Below are 16,017 nucleotides of genomic sequence, written 5' to 3'. Positions count from 1 at the left end.
GTTCAAAGTAAGATAGAAAATTGTGTTAGATGTAACACTTGAAGACCCCAATAATAATAATATTTGTCATATTGAGTAAACATATGCTTTGTCTCAGCGGCGTCACTAGGGCGGGGCCAAAAGGGCCATCGGCCCTCCCCCAGAGCATTCTCATTGGCCCCAGGCACTGACCCATGACCCCCCCCAACAGGAAGGGGCTGGCCCTGGGACTAGAACGCTGCTGTGTGTGGGCTGGCCGGGATTCTGAAACCGGGGCCGCGCTGCTGCCGGCTCAGCTAAAAGTGTGTGGGTGAGTGGGGGAAACTTAAATGCTGCAAAACTGGTATCTTGGATTACGGGGGCTGGTCATGTGACCAGAGGGTGGATGAGGGAGGGGCCATGTGAAGTGGGCGGGGTTGTGTGCGGAGGGGGTGACACAGCCCTCCAAAAGGGGTGATGCCCAATGGGGGGGGGTGACTTGAATCAGTTACACCCCAGGGTGCAACCCACCCTAGTGATGCCTCTGCTTTGTCTTCAAACCCCTTCAAAGGGGTCTGTTGTAAAACTGCTGTTAGAAACTGACTTTACTGCCCAGTGGGTGTGAGCTCCAGCTGTAAGATTAGATAAGGAAACATCCTCCTACAGGTGACTTGCTGTATATAGATAAGTAAGGAAATGTGGTCATGGAAATTTTACCAGAAAGAGTTCTGTAAGGCGGGACTTTTGAAATCAGATAAGCCTATATACCTGCCTACTTGTTTTCTGTGTGACTAAAACTGTCTGTATGTAGAATGATTGTAACTCAAGTCATTTTGGGGGCCCATGCCTGACTGGGTTCTGCTTATGGTACCATAAAGTAAACCTCACTTCAAACCAGTAAGTCTGTGTGGACCTCGTTATTTCTCTGCTTCAGTGTCAAACTCATTTGTTGTGAGGACTGAATCTGACATAAATGAGACTTTGTCAAGTCAGGTCATGTTGGGCTGGGCTGGGCCATGTCCGGCCAGGCCATGTGTGTACCTATTTAAGATTAGGTAGCAGAGGACAGAGACAAACAGAATTAATTTTTAAAAACCTTTAAACATCCTTAAAATATTCACACTCATTGGTCTTAAAGGTGCTTTCTTTGTATATCTCCCATGGGATCCAGGGAACTGGGCCAAGGAAGCTCTGGTTCTTCCCTTCCTTCCCCAGGGGACTAGGAGGGGAAGGAACCTCAGCCAATAACAGACAGTTGCTCAGGGCCTGATAGGAGCCCTCTGGGGGCTGCATGTTTGACACCCCTGGACTAAGGTCTTGTGACCATAACTAGAGGAGGAGTTAGCATTATTGAAGCCTAATTGTGGCCTGTTAGTTGGCTGTTGTGTTCCAGTAAACACAGTTCTTGTGATCACCATTACCTCCACTATTAATTCTTCCCTCCCTAAAGATATAATAATCTTAGTGACTTAGAAGTGTGGAGGACTTCAAGTTTGTCTTTGGTTCTAAAAAAAGCTGTTTCTCATTCTTAAATGCAGTGGAATTTTCCTCCTTTCTGCAAAAGCTTGCATGATGGGGCCAGTACTGGAGCTAGATTTACAAAAAAGTTACCATAATAATTTAGTAAACCCAGAAAGGACTTCAGTTCTGACATTGATTTTGGTGATTGTGCCTCTGTAATGGCACATACTTTCTCCTTTTCTGGATATAAACTCGCTGCATCAGTCTTGTGACCAAAGTATACTGCTTCAGAGGCCTGGAAGGTATACTTCTAATTTTTAGGCACTTGCCTATAGAATACAATTGTGTCAACACTTTATTTAGATTTTGCATGTGTTCTGCCTTAATTTCTGCTGTAATCAGGATGCCATTAGCATAGCCACAGATATGTGACATCCCTTGGAGTAGATTGTCCATAGCACTTCGAAAAATCCCAGGAGCTTCACTGAAACCCCAAAAGGGAGCTGGCTGTAATGAAGTAGTCCCTTAGAGCAGGGGTCCCCAACCCCCAGGCCGTGGACTGGTACCAGTCCGTGGCCTGTTAGCAACCGGGCAGTGAGTTGTGTAATTATTTTATTATATATTACAATGTAAGAAGAAGAAGATGACAACATTAATATTATTAGTAATGAAATGGTAGGTGAGCCTCTCCGCATACCAGACCAAATCCTCCTGATCAGCATCAAACTCCTTCCTAATTCCATAGCAGCCATTTTGCACTTGTGCTTACATCATATAGAGCAGGGATCCCTGGACTTTAGAGCCGGTGGGCACCTATGGAATTCTGACAGGGCATGGTGGGTGCAGCCACAAAACTGCTGCCATAACATGGTTGACACAGGAAGTGTAGCCAGCTACAAAATGGCTTACACAGTTTACCTTCAATCACATGGTGGAGATCCTTGTAGAAGAAGAAAACCTTTTCCTCTGTAGCAGTCGCTCCAACTTCAGGCTTCTGCTCAGAAAGACGCTGGGTGGGGGTATTTGAAGGGAGATGCAAGTCAAAATGCAGCTGTGCAGCAACTGGTGGAGAATCAATCGGTTGAGCTGGGGAAAGGAGAAGCCTAAAGGTGGAGTGACTGCTACTATGGAAAAAGTTGAAGAGTTGGCTTTCATATCCTGCTTTTCTTTGCCCTAAGGAGTCTACCAGTCAGAAGCCTTGCTGGGCAAAAGCGACACCTGGCTCTACCCACTGTCTAAAAAAATTTGGCAGGTGTCATGATTTTTCTAGGCACCATACTGGGAACCCCTGGTGTATAGAAACAGGTGAGTCTGTTGTAGCCACTTTATCCTTGTGGTCAGTAAGAAATCTGGAGTCTGCACCAGCAGGTCAAAGGTATAAATCTACTTTATTTGAACTGCAGCTCCCAAAGCCTCAGCCAGTAGGGCTGCCAAGCCCCCGGTCTGGGCAGGGGTTCTCCTACCTGGGAGGTTCCCAACCTGCCAGCCCACATTGGCCTTGCAGGGGGAAACTCTCCCGACATTGGCGCGATGACATCACCCAGAAGTCACACCATCGTGCTGGTGCACGGTGGCCGCTTTAGGCATTTCCAGCAAAACTCTATGGTTTTCCTGGACGCTGTAGCCATTTTGGGGGGGGACTCTATGGTACAATAAGTAACAGAGTTTTCCCCTCCCAAATGACTAGAGCATCCAGGAAAACCATTGAGTTTCCCCGGAAACTCCTAGAGTGGCTGCAAGTGCTGGGGCTGGTGTGATGATGTCACTTCCGGATGACATCATTGCATCACATGTGTGCTTTGCACGTGTGTGAAAGTCCCCCACTGGAGAGCAGATTGGACGGCAGCCCTATCAGCCAGACATCCATCATAGAATCTAACCTGGACTTCTTCAGGAGAATGCCTTGTCTGCCTGCTCAGGAAAAAATACTTGCCACTCAGACCCTAGGTGCCAATTACCATGAATGTATATTACACAAAATATGCTCATAACTTCTGGAATACAGAATACTTATTACATTAATATGCAAGATCTGAAATCACTTAAAAATGAACAAGTTTAGTTCTTATTGGGGTTGTAGAAATTCTGATTTCAGAAGACATTTTGCCCTTGATTTTTACAGAAAATTTTCAGGCTCAGTTTTCATAGTGCTATAAGGAAAGCCAAAGTTAAAATGCAAAAATATCTGGTACCTTTGGCTACTAATTGGCAGGGAAAGACCCTTTTAATCAAATTGGGCATAAGAGAAAAGTGGTCTAGAATGGCTGTTTGGCTAATCTGCATATTAAATCAATAAAAATTTACAACACTAATTAAAATATTTTTTAAAAAAAATAAAAATGTGTAGACATATGGAGGGTTATTGTGACTGTTGTAATCAAAACCAAGCATCTGATTAAAAAACACCTGTATCTGTCATTAGCCTATCTTGATTTATGCTGAAAATTTCTTGAATTGTATTGCAATTGATAGCATATATGCCAAAATACATTTAAGAATTCTATTTTTTAAAATACCAAGATGGTTAATGGCTAGTTACCAAGCCATTGCTGTGAGGACCCTAACCACCTTGACCACTCTCTTTGGGTAGAAAGTTGACATAAAATTGTTATAAATAGATAAAATTAAAAATAGATTATCATAGTGCAAAGAGATTTTGTTAACAAAAAAGGAATGACTTTTAAATCGGGATTTTGGAATTATTTATTAGGTACAGTTCCCTGAATATATTAAATTAGAGTTATTATGTAATGACACAAAGGGAGAGTTTGCGAGTTCAGTGAGGGAGTATTTTGCAAATCCTAGATCCCATCTCTGGCATGGCAAAAGACCTCAGAAGAGCCAGTGTTGGAAAGACTGTTTTCTGTCTAAGATCATGCATAGCCACTACTAGTGAAAGGAGACAATACTGGGCTAGCTGGGCCAATGGTCTGATGGTGTAAAACCTTCCCATATTCTCATAAATATTGGACTCAAGCACCATTTATCTGGGTCTGGTGTAAGCTTGTGTGGCCACCTGCTTATGAGTAATCCTTTTGCATACATATACTCTCATGAGAAGTGAAAGAAGAAATTTTTTATTTCTGAAATGACAAAGACTGTATCATGATAATAGGATTGTAGCCTAGGCTAGTCACCTGAGTTCAAGTAAATTGTATTCATTTCTCCCCCTCCCTTGCTTGAGCGTAGGCTTCCAAACCGTCCTGGCAGGGGACCCCTGAATTTGCAGCCTCCTCCCCCGCTCTCAAAAAATCCGGAAGCGACGGGGGGGGGGGGGGAGGGAGAGAGAACATACCTGTAGGCATCATGTTGTTGTAGAGCTTCTGATCCATTTGTAAAATGTATGCCCCTTTAAGGCTGCGCAGGAAACAGGAAGGGCTTCATTGGAAAGGGTCAGTAAGTTTCCATGGAGAACAGCCCCTCCCTTTCTTTTGCTTTCCTTTTCACAGCAAGCAAAGTTCTGCAGGAAGAAGACCCAGTAAGTATTTGTGTGTAAGAGAGAGGGAGGGGGCAGGGGATCCCCTGGTTTGGAGGCCCTCCCCCCCTTTAGAAAGCATGGGGGGGGAGGGAAATGTCTACTGGGCACTCTATTATTCCCTATGGAGAACGATTCCCATAGGGAATAATAGGGAATTGATCCATAAGTATTGGGGGCTCTGGGGGGGCTATTTTTTGAGGTAGAGGCACCAGATTTTTAGTATAGCATCTAGTGCCTCTCCCCAAAGTACCTCCCAAGTTTCAAAACGATTGGACCAGAGGGTCCAATTCTATGAGCCCCAAAAGATGGTGCCCCTATCCTTAATTATTTCCTATGGAAGAAAGGCATTTAAAAAGGCGTGCTGTCCCTTTAAATGTGATGGCCAGAACTCCCTTGGAGTTCAATTATGCTTGTCACATCCTTGTTCCTGGCTCCACCCCCAAAGTCTCCTGGCTCCGCCCCCAAAGTCCCCAGATTTTTCTTTAATTGGACTTGGCAACCCTACTTGGGCGTTGCACCCAGACATCCATTGAGTTATTTATGATGCAGAGAATAAATACGTAAAGATTTGTGTTCATTTTTTGATGCTATAGAGAATAGCGGAAAGCTTTGTAATTAGGGCTGCTGCTACTAATGCTGTGTTCCTAAGCCACTTGGTATGTATTTCTGAATAAGACAGAGGACCCGTTAATGAGTACACAGGAAAGGTTTTCTGATGTTTACACAATGTGGAAGCCCTGTAACAATGTGTGACTGCTGAACTGCAAATGGCAGGAGTGCACTAATGCATTCATGCATTATGCAGGCCAGTATGGTTTCGGAGATCACAGCCAACTTGCTTAGGATTGCAGCACAAGCTTTTTATCTAGAGGTATGGGAGGAATCTTTGAATCAAAAAGATGGAAGGAGTGTGTAAGTTCTGCAGAATGATCCTGATCCTCAAAACCTTGTTTGAGAGGATCAGGAATAAGACATCTGAGCTGAACCATAGAGACTATGTGAATTAGAGGAAGATTAACAGCCATCATACCTGATCAGAAGCAGAAACCTGCACTTAGTTAATAGAAAATGATAGTAATCTAGTGCAAAGCAAGAAATTGTAATTCTTAGGAAGGCACAGAAATAAGCATAGTTTAATGGTGGTGTCAGTTGATGCTGAAGGCCCCTTCTGTTAAAACTGTGGTTGCAATCAGATGGGCATTTTGGCCATAGTCACTACCACCTCTGGATTTAATGTGTACAATCACATGCTCTCATCTGTCTCCCACAGCCTGTTCGTCCTTACCTCATTTTAAGATGGCCCAGGAAAGATGTAAAGAGCCACTGGGAACTTCCCAGTGGCAAAGTTGTGGTGCTTCCATGGCACGTTTCTGGCCACATGATCGGCCTGGGCACACTGTGCATGTGCAGGAATGGTATGATTGCTCCTCTCAGTGTGTGTGTGTGGCCTGTCCAGACCTTATGGAACTGGGACTGTGTTGCTGGCAGTGTCTGATTGCTGTGGTATGTCTCATACAGGATCGGCTTTTTTAAAGCTGAGAGACTGCCATGGCTAACTTTCTGTCTGATCACACCCTGTGCGTTGCCAGAAAGACATTACACCAAATGTTGGTATCTTTAGTGACTCAAAGTCTGGTATGTCTAACCCTGAATCATCAAAATCATGATTCTATTCCCTCAAGGCAAAAAGATTAGTCTAACAATGATTCTGAGATTTTAGCACATAGTACTTTTTAAGAGTTACCTGTTTTAGAACCTCTGCTCAGATGACAGTCTTGTTCAAATTTATTTCTCCTAATTTATTTAGTTTTGAAAAAATATTAGATCATTGAGCTGTAAATTGCCCACCATTTGTCCTGGGTAAAACCATAATGGTAGAGTGGAGAAAATACAACCACCCAAAGGTTCATTACAGCTCTGTTGGACTGCTTACCACTATGTTTGACATTGCTATACAAGGCTAATACCAATGGTCATCAAGAAACTTCATGTTAACACCCAGAAATCTGAAAATTTTCAGCTGTGTGCAAGACTAGTGTTCAATTACTTTATCATGTCTCTAAAAGAAATAGACTAGTACTAGAAATTTGAATTATTTTTCTGTCCTTTGAAAGATAGAAAACAGGGAAACAGTTGCATGGCTTCTGGTCTGTAATGCTAGCTGAAATGGAACAGGAGGTGTTAAAGGTAAAGGATTTTTAGGTGAGGCCACTGAAATAACTGTAAGTCAAATATGACTGCCAAGCTCCTGCTGGGGGTGGAGCTTTCCCCAGTTTGGACCCCCCCAACCTGCCACCGTGAAGTCGGCAGCTGGGGGATCCCCACCCCCAAATAATTCCATTGTCATGTGACTTATCCGGTGCAATGACATCACCTGGAAGCTGCATCATTGCAATCGGGGATTCTCTAGCATTTGGAGTAAAAACTCTATGGTACCATGGAGTTTTTACCCCAAATGCTAGAGCGTCCTTTGTGTGACGTGCCTGGGGCAATGATGTCACTTCTGGGTGATGTCATTGTGCCCAGCACATCACATGAGCACTACCCTGCTACAGCCAAAGTAGAACTTGGCAACCCTAGGGCCAATGTAAATTATCATTGAATGTGTGCTTGTTTATTTTTCAGGCTGGTGGATGATCGTTGCGTGGTAGAACCTGCTGCTGGTGATCTAGACAATCCACCCAAGAAATTTCGAGGTAAGAGATCAAACAGTTTCTTTGGTGGACAAGTTACTGTTATAAGTTCCCTAGTTCATAGTTCATCTTTATTTAGGCAGCAGTGAGCAGTTTATTTTAGCAATTATAGCGGTAAGTCCACTACCAGTGGTTCTAGTTTGAGTGTACTTTTGGGAGCTTCAGCAAAAAGGTTGTCTGTTGAATGATCCAATGAACTTAAATACTTTTTCTGTCTGAATTGATGAATGAAACACAAGAAGGTTGCGTCAGGCAGCTGTTTATTGTTGACGTGTGCAGATGTGTTATATTTGAGATGTGCCCATATAATCTGATATTTTGGTAGTTCATTATCTTAGGCCTTAACAGGTTTTCTTCAGCTTTATGAGTCTTCCCCCAAAATGAGGAGCCAGACTTATTTTTTAGCCTTTAGAGTTTTAAATTTAGTTACCATACTTATTAATAATTGCTACAACAAAACCTAATCCTAAACTCTTCAAAGTTTCTTGACATGTTTTAAAAGTTATAATGAAAGTGTTGTAGCATATGAATAAATAATGGGTGACCTTGATTGCCATCATAACAAAAAGCTAACCTCTACCCTTCACTAAATAAGCTTCCCACTTCAGCTGAGAATCACCAAGAGGCACCTATGACTGCTGAGAATACTAGGTGCCACAATGAAATTTCTAAGTGCGCCTGGGATTTGTCAAGCCCTGCTTTATTTTATTCACATTTATTCAACATTACTCCAACAACCACAGGTTATGCCAGGCTTAGTTTTATTTTAGCCCTTTAATTGAAGCTGACTGCATAACTTGAAATTTTGTTGACACTTTTTTTTCCACTGTTGGGTCAAAGGGACAAAGGAGGAGAGAGTGAACAAAATGTGGCTGCAATCTTGCTCCCTTGCTCAAATTGAGTACGGTTCAGAACAACATCTTATAAACTAGTATAGTTTCACCTGCAACAAGATGCTTCTGCTGAGGGTATTGGTGTTGTGCCAAGTGTGTGCAGGGCTAGCCCTGCCACTAGGCAAACTAGGCAGTTGCCTAGGGCCCGCTGGATGGGAACATCGAATTGGATGCCCCCCAGGTGACTTGGTGAGGCACCAGCCTAGTGGCTGCCTCTCTGAGTTCCCTGCGCCTCTTGGGAGTCTTCCAAGAGGTGCAGAGGCAGGGGCTTTCCCCTGGTTTTGCACTGCTGGGATGCAAAAGCTGGGAGAGAATCTCTCCCCCCCTAGTGCCTCTGGGGAGTTTCCTGAGAGGTGCAGGGGCTTTCTTCCTGCCATTGCAAAAACAGGGAGAAGATCTCTCCCCACTTCATTCTATCCTATTGGCCCATTCTTTTCTATGAGTCCATAGGATAGGGTGGAGGGATTGGGCCGCCTCTGTGGAGTGACGCCAGAGAAGGGCTTTAAAGTTTAAATCCTCTTCTCTAGTGTCACGCCACAGTGGCAGCCCAATCCCTCCATTCTATTCTGTGGGCCTATAGGATGGAATGGACTCCATTCTTTCTTTCCTATGGGCCAATAGGATAGAATGGAGGGATTGGGCTGCTGTTGCGCGACTCTAGAGAAGGGGATTTAAACTTTAAAGCCCTTCTCTGGTGTGGAGCTGCAGAGGGGTGCACAGAGTTAGTTTTGCCTAGGGTGCAAAATGCTCTAGGGCCAACCCTGAATGTGTGAACATATAAACATATGAACATATGAAGCTGCTTTATACTGAATCAGACCCTCGGTCCATCAATGTCAGTATTGTCTTCTCAGACTGGCAGCGGCTCTGTGTGGCACCTTTGAAGGTCCTTGTTTGTAAATGGAGTCTCCTTCATGGTTCATGGTATGGCACCTAGTAGCCTGTTTCTCTTCATGTTGCAACCAAAGTAGAGGGTAGGGCAGGGCTGGGCAAGAGTAAGTTATAGGATAAGAGAGGAAGGGGCCTCTGGTTTAGAAGTCCTACTGATCATAGCATGATTAGCATGCAAGCAATGTGCGAGTTGTAGAGGTACCCTGCTAGGGAAGGGGATGGCTACACCAGCATCTTAAGAAAGGCTGCTCTGCACTATTCTCTGCCTATCTATGACACAGCTAAGAAATCTACTCAGTAAAGTAATTAGGAAACTGAATTTAGAATTGCACTGCAAATCACTCAGATGGTTTTTTTCACTGACTAGATTATTCAATATCTCTACTTTACACATCAACACTATTGAATAATTATTTGAAAGCCAACCAAGTAAAAAAAACCCTTTCATTTTTTTTAAAAGAAACTTGAACATTGTTCTGCATGTTTAAATTAAGAAAGAGGTATGTTGTGATCCTTAAGCCTTTGAAACAAGTCCAAGTACTATCCCTTAAACCAAAAGAACAAATCCTGTCCTTGGTAAAATTAGATGAGTTGGTAGAATAGTAAAAGAGCAGAGTTAGCACAGGTGGGATGCTCAAGGAATATAGCTCTTTTAGCTAAGCTTCATATTTATTATGTTACATAACTGGATTTTAGTCTTTGGTGTGGAAGTTCTGTCACCTTAATAGCAACAGTGAGAAAGGTGGGCTCTAAATAAATAAAACAAGAGTCAGCAGTTACTTTGTATGTTATCAACCACTAAATCAGGAACTTGGTGGGAAAGTATGGACAAATTGTAGAGTGTATAGCTGGACAAGTTAAACTTTGTTTCAGTTCAAGGAACATCCCACCTCCCCAGCCATAGATAGAGTTTCTTTTACATGTAATGGATGCTTCCACTTTAACATGAATGGAAACTAAGACATAGATGGCTAAAAAAATGGCAGAGAGTTGATTTACCTGCTGCTCGAAGCCTTTTCTGTGATTTAACATGTAGTCTGGTCCTTGTGTTCCACCCAACTTTTGCTCCATCTTTATAATTCTGACAGCTATCAATATTTGTGCAAATATTTAGAATTGGAGTGTCTGTTGTCTTGCCCTGAGTTTAATTAGGGATTTGTTAGGGCAGGGCTGGAAGCTGCAGTACCACCCTCTGGACATGTGTAGTGATGGTGTTACAGTGCAGGAAAAATCAGGCTAGCAACTCCCTTAGTTTTTCCTATGGAAATAGCAGCATTGGTTTTTCAATTAAAATGGGGAAAGGTAAGATAAAGGTGGAGATTAAATAACCTTTTGACGATGCAGACAGGATTTAGGAAAATGCATTAAATCTGAGTCACTCCTATCCGGCACGCTTCAACCTTCTCTTCTGTGACTAGGGTTTTGGTAACCATTTCCCTTTTGTGGTGAGAGCTGCCCATTCTTAAATTCTGTCTCTGTGTGCAGCTGCCTAATGTCCTGATCCAGAGGGAACAGGTGATGAGTCAATGAAAGGGCAGGACAAACCTTAGCCTGGGAAACAGGATGCAGCTTCCCCACTCCTAAATTCACCCCATTTTCCAGTGCTTTCTTTTCTTGTCCAAACCTGACAGCTTTAGGGTCTCTCCATATTGACACCCCCTCTCCCATTGGTTTTCTGATCTTTCCTGTCACAGGGCTCCTTGGTCTGAGTGACCTCCTAATGCATTTGAAATGGAATTATCCTGTGTCAGAGTGCAAGGAGAAGCAACAGTGCATGATAGTGGAGAATACGTTATAACATGCCACTTTCTTCCCAAATCTTGCTCTTTTGACAGAGTTCACAGGTAGAAATGTAATAAACAGCACAGTTGTTGTTTCTCTTCTGTGGAGTTCCTTACCTGTTGATATATACAAAGCTAAAGAAGAAGCTGTTGTCTGGAGCTGGCAATGCAATGCTAGTGTCTTCACTATATAAATTTTTGTAAAGACTTTTCTTAGGACTCTCTACAGCTCATTAACTCCTTACAGCCCCTTGTTATGTTTACATTTTTTCATCTCCATGTTAAAGAGACTGCTGAACTTCGAAAGGAAGGAAACCCCGAAAGGGAGGGAAAAAAACACAGGAAAAGCACAAGCATAACCTGAATTCTTTTGAAACACAAACTTTTGACCTATTGCTCAAAAGGGAAGAAATGATCTACATTCCAAGCAGTTTACTCATTTTGCAATATTGTATAATGCTCATGGGATGGAAGTATCTTTCCGCTAATCGTAGGTTGAAACAGAATGGCTGGCAGATTGTGTCCATGTCATTTCATGCTAAATTTCTTTTAAGGAGACTTTCATAATTTTGTGATGTTGGCAATACAGTGAGCTTTTGAAGTGGAATAAATCTTGTTTTTACATATGCAAGTGTTGTCATTGTAGGATTTAGTATATTTGACCCTCAAATGTAAACCCATTAGGAACTGCACTGCTTTAGGGGTCCTTCTCTTGATGTCATAGGATTTCAGTAACAACAGCCTCTGGTTCCTACTGTGGTTGGTCAGCACCCAGAAAAATGTTATATTGTGGAATGGAAAGCTGCCCAAATTGAAGTCTTGTGTGTGGCTAACTGCAGCCTTTGTCCACAAGAAACACAGGATTACTATAACCAGCTGTGCTGTCTTATCAACAGCAAAAGGAGATGGTGAAACATGTTGACGTTTTGTCACATTAATGCACATTTACAGGATTAACAGTCGCATTGGTTGCTTTGGCATGGTTCACCAGATGTTTAGGCTATTTAGGGGTTCTTCTGTCCAAGGGCTCACTGGGCCATTTCTTTAAAATAAAAAAAAGAGGGGGGGGGGAGACAAACCCAATCTCCTGTTCTTCCTTAGAGACAAAAACATTCTTTGATTGAAAAGGAACAGATGGTCTGTTCTCCAAGTGCCACAAGCTGAGGCTGACCTGTAGTAGCTCTTCAAAATTATTTCATGAGGAACCATTGGAAGATGGCACTTAGGAGACAAGTGCAAATGGAATGTAGTGTGGTTGGGGTTTGAATCCTGAACTACTGTTCTTATCTCTGCAAAAAAACCAATCTGGCCATGCGGGTAGATTGTAGGCACTGCCTTTGATCGTAAAACACTTCATATTGCTTCCTTCTTTGTTGTTCCCAATTTAGATGGCCAGCAATTTCTATAAATACTTTAAAGATCAGTCTGATCTTTCCTTGGTTGCATTCCACACTGTTCTGCATTGCACAACTCCCATTCCAAGGTCCAGTCTTCTTTCTCTCCCGCTCGCCCCCTATTGGTTGCTGTTGGTTTCTGCATAGTCTCAACACCAGTTTCTCCTTGTTTTTATTGGATTTCATAGTCTGACCTAGCTTTTGGCATCTGTGGTAAGATGTATTTATTAAATAAATATAAATAGATAATTCTGAAACATGAGTTTCTTTTTCTTAGATATCCTGAGCTGGCCCCACATGCTGCTTTTCTGATCTTCCTACAGTCCCCTTTGAAACCTGACCTTTGAGGTTCCCCAAGAGTCTAAATCCCCAACATAGTAAAACTGAGGGCTTATTGGGCATTAGTTTTTAAATGCATGCATAAATACCACTTAAGCAGGGTTGTGTACAATGTGCAAAAATGCACATTAATATGTCTGGTTTCTGGAGATTTGCTAAACATATATGTTTACAGCCTCTGAACATATATGTTTCACCCACCTTAGGAATTGGGTTATAAGATCTGCTAGGTAATTTTACAGCAGCTCCTAGAAGCATTCTGCAAGCACATAGTTCAGCTATGAAGTGTTTGAACTTGGCTAGGCCAACAGAAGCGTTTGAACAGAGCTTGGCAGTTCCTGCTCTTTTTGTGGTTTCCCTTGAGGCTCTTTCAACAACTTGGAGCCCCATGTTTGGACATGTTAGGAAAAAGCAAAGAAGGTGTTCAGATCCTGTACTATATGGGAGATGACAATAATGGTGTAGCTTGTTTAATCGGTGCTTGTGTGGATGGATATAATGGCATAATTGCAGAGCATATTTTTTTTCTGTATGCACATGCATGTGTACTATGAGGAACACTCTAGCCTCATAGTTGGTGTTATTTGTAGGAACCAGTCAGAAGAAATTAAGCAATTCGCAGGTCCAGCCCAAGACAGAAGCCATTTTAGTAAAGCATTCATTCTTTTATTGTAGCTCCTGCTAACTCCTTGAATTATCTGATGTGATACACATTCCTTCAATCATTATGGTGGAGGCAGGAGTAGAACTGTGAAAGGGTCACATAAAATCATAGAGTTGGAAGGGATCTCCAGAGTCATCTAGTCAAACCCACTGTACAATGTAGGAAATTCACAAATACATCCCCCTCACACCCCCAGCGACCACTGCTCCATGCCCAGAAGATGGCAGAAAACCTCCAGGATCCCTGATCAATCTGGCCTGGAGAAAATTGCTTCCTGATTCTAAAGTGGCAATCAGCATTTGGTGTAGTGGTTAAGAGTCAGTTTGATGTAGTGGTTAAGAGTGGCAAACTCTAGTTTGGAGAACCGGATTTGATTCCTCACTCCTCCACATGCAGCTGCTGGGTAACCTTGGGCCAGTCACAGTTCTCTCAGAGCTGTTCTCTCAAGAGCAGTTCTCGAAGAGCTCTCTCAGCCCCACCTACCTCACAGGGTGTCTGTTGTGGATGGAAGGAGATTATAAGCTGCTCTGAGACTGAATGAAGAGTGGGATATAAATCCAATCTTCTCTATTTCCCTGGGTGTGTAAGAAGGGGCCATGAGAACTAAGCACTTGATGCAACCCTTCCTGCCCTCCATCTCATGATTTGCCTAAGTTCACAGAATCAACATTGCTGTCAAATGGCCATCTAGCCTCTGTTTAAAAACCTCCAAGGAAGGAGAGACCACCACCTCCCAAGGAAGCCTGTTCCACTGAGGTACTCCTTTGTCAGGAAGTTCTTCCTAATGTTTAGCCAAAAACTCTTTTGATTTAATTTCAACTTGTTGGTTCTGGTCCAACCTTTTGGGGCAACAGAAAACAAGTCTGCACCATTTTCTATATGACAGCCTTTCAAGTATTTGAAGACGGTTATCAGATCACCTCTCAGTTATCTCCTCTCTAGGCTAAACGTACCGAGCTCTTTCAACATTTCCTTGTAGGACTTGGTCTCCAGACCCCTCACCATCTTTGTTGCTCTGCTCTGGATGGGTTCTAGCTTGCCTATATCCTTCTTAAATTGTGGTGGCCAGCACTGAACGCAATACTCTAGGTGAGGTCTAATCAGAGCACAGTAAAGCGATACCATCACTTCATGTGATCTGGACACTACTTTTATTGATACAGCCCAAAATTGCATTTGCCTTGTTAGCTACCTCATCACACTGCTAACTCATGTTCAATGACAAGTCTGCTATGACCTGTAAATCTTTTTCACATATACTACTGCCACATGGTAGAGGTCTGTGGCTAGAGGGATGGTGGCTCAGTGGTAGAGCATCTGCTTGGTAAGCAGAAGGTCCCAGGTTCAATCCCTGGCATCTCCAACAAAAAAGGGTCCAGGCATATAGGCATGAAAAACCTCAGCTTGAGACCCTGGAGAGCCGCTGCCAGTCTGAGTAGACAATACTGACTTTGATGGACCGAGGGTCTGATTAAGTATAAGGCAGCTTCATATGTTTATATGTACACTTCCCAGATGTGCAACAAAATTGCAAAAAACAGCAAAGGGGTAAGAGGGTAACATAGCTTGGGGTCATATTGCTGGGGAAAGGGGAGTAACTCTGTTCTAGCACTGTTTCTCCAATTGGAAATCCCATCCTGGTTGCTTTAAGTCTTAAGAACACAAGAAGAGCCCTGCTGGATCAGATCAGTGGTCCATCTAGTCCAGCATCTTGTCTCACACAGTAGCCAACCAGTTCCGCTGGATGGCTAATAACAGGGCATAGCAGCTGAGACCTTTGCCTGATGTTGCCTCCTGGCTCTGGAATTTTGAGGTTTAGTGCCTCTGAATGTGGAGGTTCCCCTCAGTCATCATGGCTAGTAGCTTATTCATGAAATCTGTCGAATCCCTTTTTAAAGCTGTTTATTCCTGTAGATATCACTTTTTTCTCTGGCAGCGAATTCCACATTTTAATCATACTCTGTGTAAAGTATTTCTTTCTCTCTGTCCTGACTCTGCAGTCCATCAGCTTCATTGGATGCTGTCAAGCTCTAGTATTTTGGGAAAGGGAGAAATATTTCTCTTAGTCAACTCTATATGAGTTACACAAACGTATATTAAACTGCCTTATACTGAATCAAACCATTGGTCTATCAAGGTCAGTATTGTCTACTCAAGACTGGCAGGGGCCCTCTTGGGTCTCAGACAGAATTCTCTCACATCATGTACTACCAGCTCCTTTAACTGAAGGTACTGGGGATTGAATCTGGGATCTTCTGCATGCCAAGCAGAGACTCTTCCTCTGAGACACAGCCTGTTCACTAAACTGTCTCCATCCCATGTATAATTATATAAACTTTTATTGTCTCTTTTCTAAACTGAAAAGTTCCATCCTCTTTAGTAGGGTTGCCAAGTCCCCTGTGGCCTCCGGTGGGGGACTTTTTTTTTGTTGTACCATAGAGTTTTCCCTCCCAAATTGCTAGAGC

General features: G+C 43.0%; 1 protein-coding gene across 2 annotated transcripts in view; it reads left to right on the top strand.

Annotated features, from left to right (window-relative positions):
* The window catches only part of ITPR3 (inositol 1,4,5-trisphosphate receptor type 3), a 200,774-nt gene that overhangs the window by 71,850 nt on the left and 112,907 nt on the right, over positions 1 to 16,017 (top strand). For both annotated transcript variants that reach the window (XM_060231494.1, XM_060231495.1), the window contains one exon: positions 7,523 to 7,593. In XM_060231494.1, the coding sequence (XP_060087477.1) occupies positions 7,523 to 7,593 (71 nt within the window). The remainder of the gene's footprint in view (positions 1 to 7,522; positions 7,594 to 16,017) is intronic.

The sequence above is a fragment of the Heteronotia binoei genome, chromosome 2, assembly GCF_032191835.1.
Source record: "Heteronotia binoei isolate CCM8104 ecotype False Entrance Well chromosome 2, APGP_CSIRO_Hbin_v1, whole genome shotgun sequence".
NCBI lineage: Eukaryota > Metazoa > Chordata > Lepidosauria > Squamata > Gekkonidae > Heteronotia > Heteronotia binoei.
Note: the sequence above shows the minus strand (reverse complement) of the source record. Positions and strands in the feature narration are given on the sequence as shown.